Source organism: Aplysia californica, unplaced genomic scaffold, assembly GCF_000002075.1.
Source record: "Aplysia californica isolate F4 #8 unplaced genomic scaffold, AplCal3.0 scaffold00105, whole genome shotgun sequence".
Classification (NCBI taxonomy): domain Eukaryota; kingdom Metazoa; phylum Mollusca; class Gastropoda; order Aplysiida; family Aplysiidae; genus Aplysia; species Aplysia californica.
Window position 1 is genome coordinate 1,135,856 of NW_004797375.1, and position 5,535 is coordinate 1,141,390.

At 40.0% G+C, this 5,535-nt stretch overlaps 1 protein-coding gene across 1 annotated transcript in view; it reads left to right on the forward strand.

Annotated features, from left to right (window-relative positions):
• LOC101855553 (mothers against decapentaplegic homolog 3) overlaps positions 1-5,535 on the forward strand; it is a gene marked incomplete at its 5' end in the record, with an annotated part of 9,105 nt that extends 3,570 nt beyond the window's left edge. The window contains 5 exon segments of the mRNA XM_013080917.2: positions 431-463; positions 1,324-1,548; positions 2,453-2,590; positions 4,062-4,206; positions 5,074-5,535. Of these exon segments, the coding sequence (XP_012936371.2) occupies positions 431-463; positions 1,324-1,548; positions 2,453-2,590; positions 4,062-4,206; positions 5,074-5,197 (665 nt within the window).

Sequence of the window (5,535 nt, forward strand, 5' to 3'; positions counted from 1 at the left end):
GATGTTAATTTCTTTTTAGTCAAGTTAAAAAGAAAACAAAAGCCTTAGGAGAGAGCTAAGGAGATTAAGAAAGATTGGCTAGTTTTACTCAATCAAGTAAAAAAAAAAGAATAGCTTATGGAGGGAGTTTAGAAGATTGGGAAAGATTGACTAATTTTATTTAGCCGAGTAAAAATAGAAAAGCTTCTTTTAGATTTTCGGAGATTGGGAAAGATTGGCTAATTTTATTTAGCCAAGTACGAAAAGAAAGGCATTTGGAGAGAGTTACGGAGATTGGGAAAGATTGGCTAATTTTATTGTGTCGAGTAAAGCAAGAATAGATTTTGGCAAGAGTTAACTTGAGTGACCACCACATTTCTTACAGGCTGTGAAAAGATCATTCGACTTGTCTTTTTGTTTTTCTTAGATCTTGGTTTTTTCTCCTCCTCAGATGGCATCGACATGTCCCCCAGCCCTCCTCTAGGTATGTTCTACCAGTGTTTGCTCTTGTTAAATAGTTCACTCTTCTGTTTGAAAGAGATAAAAATAGCAGCAGCAGTGGTGTCGACATCAACAGAAAAGCGAATATTGTGCTGTTTTTAGCGAAAGAGTAGTACCAATAATTATTGTACTGTTTTAGTGAAAGGGTAGGATCAATATTTAACTATTTTTTTGGTGAAAGATTAGAATCAATATCATACCTACTATTTCAAGTGAAAGATTATGATAAAACATTTACCTAAGAGCCCCTCTATTTGAAGAATAAATTGAACTTCTTCATTTGCACTTGTTGGCACATCTCATTGGGTTTAGATAGTGAAGGATGCTTTGGGTAAAATCAAAACATAAATGCACTGGCTATCGCAAAAGGAATATACATTGCAAGTTTTACCATTATTAGATGATAAATGGTTTAGTTAAACAGTTTTTTCCATTTATCTCAAAAGCAGAAAAAATTTAAATGTTCCGTTTCGTTAGTGCAGTGACGATATGTTGGTGTTTTTGTGTGTAAAAGGGGAGACAATGATGGCAGTCTGTATTTCCAGACAAATTGTACAATGTTGGCTTTCCTGTTGATTTGAAACAATAAATTTGTGTAGTGTTGGTTTTTGCTGTTGATTTGAAGCAATACATTTTGTAGTGTTGGTGTTGCTTTTGTTTTCAAACAAGGTATTTATGATGCTGCTATGCTATTTTCAGGAAAAGTATTTAGGGTGTTGCTATTGCTATTTTTAGATAAAATATTTATGATGTTGCTATTGCTGTTTTCAGACAAAATATTTATGATGTTGCTATTGCTGTTTTCAGACAAGGTATTTAGGATATTATTGCTGCTGTTTTCAGACAACAATGCCGAGCTGCAACCGGTGACGTACAAAGAGCCCGAGTACTGGTGCTCTATCGCTTACTACGAACTGAACAGTCGCGTTGGGGAGACCTTCCATGCCTCCCAGCCCTCGCTGACGGTGGACGGCTTCACCGACCCCAGCAACTCTGAGCGCTTCTGCCTGGGACTTTTGTCCAACGTCAACAGAACACAGCAAGTGGAGATGACTCGCAGACATATAGGTGGGTCGGGGCTGCCGGGAGGAGTTTTGGAGGGGGCAGTCATCAGATGTCGTACTTCTCTCCCCTTTTCTGACCCATCACTCATTCTCTGTCCTTTGTCCTATCACTCTTTCTCTCTTCCTCTCTGTCTCTCTCTGTCTCTCTCTGTCTGTCTGTCTCTCTCTCTCTCTCTCTCTCTCTCTCTCTCTCTCTCTCTCTCTCTCTCTTTCTCTCTCTCTTTCTCTCTCTCTCTCTCTCTCTCTCGTCACTCAGTGTTCTCTGTCCTATCACCCTTTCTTGTCTGTCCTGCCATTCTCTCACTCTCTGTCCTCTGTCTCCTCCCTCTGTCCTCTGTCTCCTCACTCTGTCCTCTGTCTCCTCACTTTATCCTGTCTCATCACTCTTTCTTTTTTGTCGTGCTGCTCTTTCACTCTATCCTCTGTCTCCACACTCTGTCATTTGTCCTTTCACTCTCTGTCCTGTCACTCTCTATCCTCTTGTTGTAGTGGTCGTTTGTACAGGTAATTGGACAGGTGGCCATTAAAGCAGGTTCAACTGTACGTTCCATTTGCCATTTACATAAATATAGTCATCTTTTTAAGCCTTACAAGTAATTTACTAGAATTTACCTTTATATAAGCAATCTACTAGTTTACCTTTACAAGCAGTTTACTAGAGTTTACCGTTATATAAGCTATCGACTAGAGTTTACCTTTATTTAAGCTATCTACTAGATTTTACCTTTATATAAGCAATCTACTAGTTTACCTTTACAAGCAGTTTACTAGAGTTTACCGTTATATAAGCTATCGACTAGAGTTTACCGTTATATAAGCTATCTACTAGAGTTCACCTTTATATAAGCAATCTACTTGAGTAGCTAGCAGACGTGGTGATGATGGACGTTTACTGTTGGGCTCCCCAGGTCGCGGAGTGCGCCTATACTACATCGGAGGCGAGGTGTTTGCGGAGTGTCTCAGTGATAACGCTGTGTTTGTGCAGAGCCCCAACTGTAACCAGCGCTACGGCTGGCATCCTGCCACAGTCTGCAAAATTCCTCCTGGTGAGTACATCCACACACGGGTAACGCCTTTTTATGCAGTTGTGAGCGCTGTAAAACTCTTACTGAACAACAACAAACGGTACCGGGCAAGTGCTGTATTGGAAGGGAGTGGAAAATGTAGTAATTATATAAAATTTCTCATTATTGTTATCTTTATTCAGAACCGTGGGGGGGTCGGGTCCCTTAACTGGTACCCAGTCAAGTTTCTCCAGGCATGTTGTGTATAATTTATTAAATATTTGTTTATTAAATTTCATTTGGGATAATTGGATAGTAAATAGTGGTACCCAAAAAAGGGTTGACATGCGGAGAATATGACCATTTAGTTGCCAAATTTGGAAAATGCCCTGAACAGGTTTTTCCTCTAACTTTTGGATTGGATTTGTTGTGCGTTTCCATTTCTCTTCTGGAAGCCACGTAGTTGGAGAATGGCCGCTATGTGTAAGTTTCGGGTACCCTTAGGCAGCAGGGAGTGGTAGGCTTAGTTCTCCACTACAGATATGATGCCTCTACGAAGTGCCAAGTAATATAATTCATTTCATCACTTCATACTTTTATCTGGTGAAATAGGAATGTCACCCAGTCTAGTCACGGTATATGTTATGACTTCCTTTCAACTGTTACTCAGGTTTAGTGCTTTTACCAATGTGGGTGGTTGGCGGGTGCTCTGGTGTGGTTTGCTCCTTCTTTCCTATCAAACATCTATCGTCCTTATCTCCCCTTCTTCTTTTTTATGTTTGTTACTCTCTTGCAACACCTCTAATCTTCTGGCGCTCATATGGCCTTATGCAGTTGTGAGTGCCGTAAAACCTGTACTAAAACTAAAAGCTTACTTTTACCAGTTTGTGGTGGTTTCTATTCTGGTCTACTCAGGAATGCTACCCAATCTAGTCGCCAATGTTACAACTTTTGTTCAGCTGTCACTCATTTTGTGCTTTCACCAGTGGGGGATGGATGCTATTACGGTCTATTTCTTCTTGTTCTCTACCATGTTGCTATTGTCTGGTCTGTTCCTGGCTAAAATCTAACTGCTTTCTCGCCAACTACTTGCACACTAAGAAAAGGTATTTGTTCCAGTAGTGAACGGGATAGAGGGTGCCCACAACCCTCGTGACTCTTTCGAGCAGAGGAAGAAAAGCTAACATAACATAAACACCATACCACATCATCACTCACCACCAACATCATATTATATCTTAAATCATCTTTGCTCTCAGATCTCTGACATACACCTGTATTCTTTGAATCTCTGTCTGTAACAGTTACATATTATGATAATTTTGTCCGTAATATACTGTTGGACATTACTATAAGAACCTTTTTATACAAATCAGATGGCCTCAATCTCATAGAAATGGGCAAGTGAGACCCCCCCCCCCCCCCCAAAAAAAAAAAAAAAAAAAGAAAAAGAGAAGAAAAATAGAGAACATTCCAAATGTTTACCATCACTGTTTGTGTGTGTTCTCTTCAGGCTGCAACTTAAAAATTTTCAACAATCAAGAGTTTGCTGCCCTGCTGGCCCAGTCGGTGAATCAAGGGTTCGAGTCGGTGTATCAGCTGACCCGCATGTGCACGATCCGCATGAGCTTCGTCAAAGGATGGGGTGCTGAGTACAGGTGAGGAGGCTTCAATTGGATTTGATGCTCATTCAACTTTTTTTCTTTTTACCCCTATTCAACAAAGTTGTTTTCTGGTTGTTTTGTTGTTGGATAAAAAATCTTCGTTTGTTTGATTTTTTTTATAAAGAGAGAATGACAAAGTTTTCCTCTGTTATTTTGTCTGGCTGTTTGTTTTTTTTTCTTTTTGTGTCCTGCACTGAATGTCTTTTATCTTTTCGGTGAATGTCGACGTTATTCAAATTCGCTATGATTGCTTGCTTAAGCGTATTTTAGGTAATTTTATCTTGTACTTATTTTCATACTTCTGAGCTTCTTTTGGCTATGCTGGTTTTGTGGGTTAATTTGTGTTGGGTTTTTTCGTTACCTTTTTCTACTAGTTTTGTTGGGTTGCTTTTAGTTGTCTTGTTTTATTCCTGTGTGGAATTAATATTGTTGTTTTTTGTTGTTTCACATTATATGTTTTCTTCTGTCAGTTTATATTGTTTTGTTTCTGGTTCATCCTTTTGCGAAAGTTTACGGTCTTTTTTGAGTGTTTTCAGTTTTACGTTGATTTTAGTGATTTTGTTGGTCAATTGTTTGACACCATGTTTCATTGCGTGGTGTGTTTGTTTCTCTTGCATAGATTCCTTGTGGTGGGTGGTTGGCGGGTGCTCTGGTGTGGTTTGCTTCTTCTTTCCTATCAAACATCTATCGTCTTTTATCTTCCCTCCTTCTTTTTTTATGTTTGTTACTCTCTTGTAACACCTCTAATCTTCTGGCACTCATATGACCTTATGCAGTTGCGAGCGCTGTAAAACCTCTTCTAAAACAAACAAAACAAAATTCATTGCGTGGTTTGTTTGTTTCTCTTGCATGTTGTCACAGACGTCAGACGGTGACGAGCACGCCCAGCTGGATAGAGATCCACCTGAACGGCCCGCTACAGTGGCTGGACCGTGTGCTCACACAGATGGGCTCACCCGGCCTGCCCTGCTCCTCCATGTCGTGAGGGGCTCACGCGCATACATACAGACATATATATATATATATATACACACTCACGTACACATACATTTATATGTACAGACACCCATGCACACTCCACTCACAAACACGCACACACGTACAAACACCCATGCACACTCCACTCACAATCACATACATACAAACACCCATGCACACTCCACTCAGAAATGCACACAAACATAGTACATACACTTAAATGCACACACACACATGTATGAATACATACTCACTCAGAGACGCACACACATTCACAAACTTACGTGTGTATACAGACACCCTCACAGACTCGTTCACACACTCATACACATGCAGGCACACACT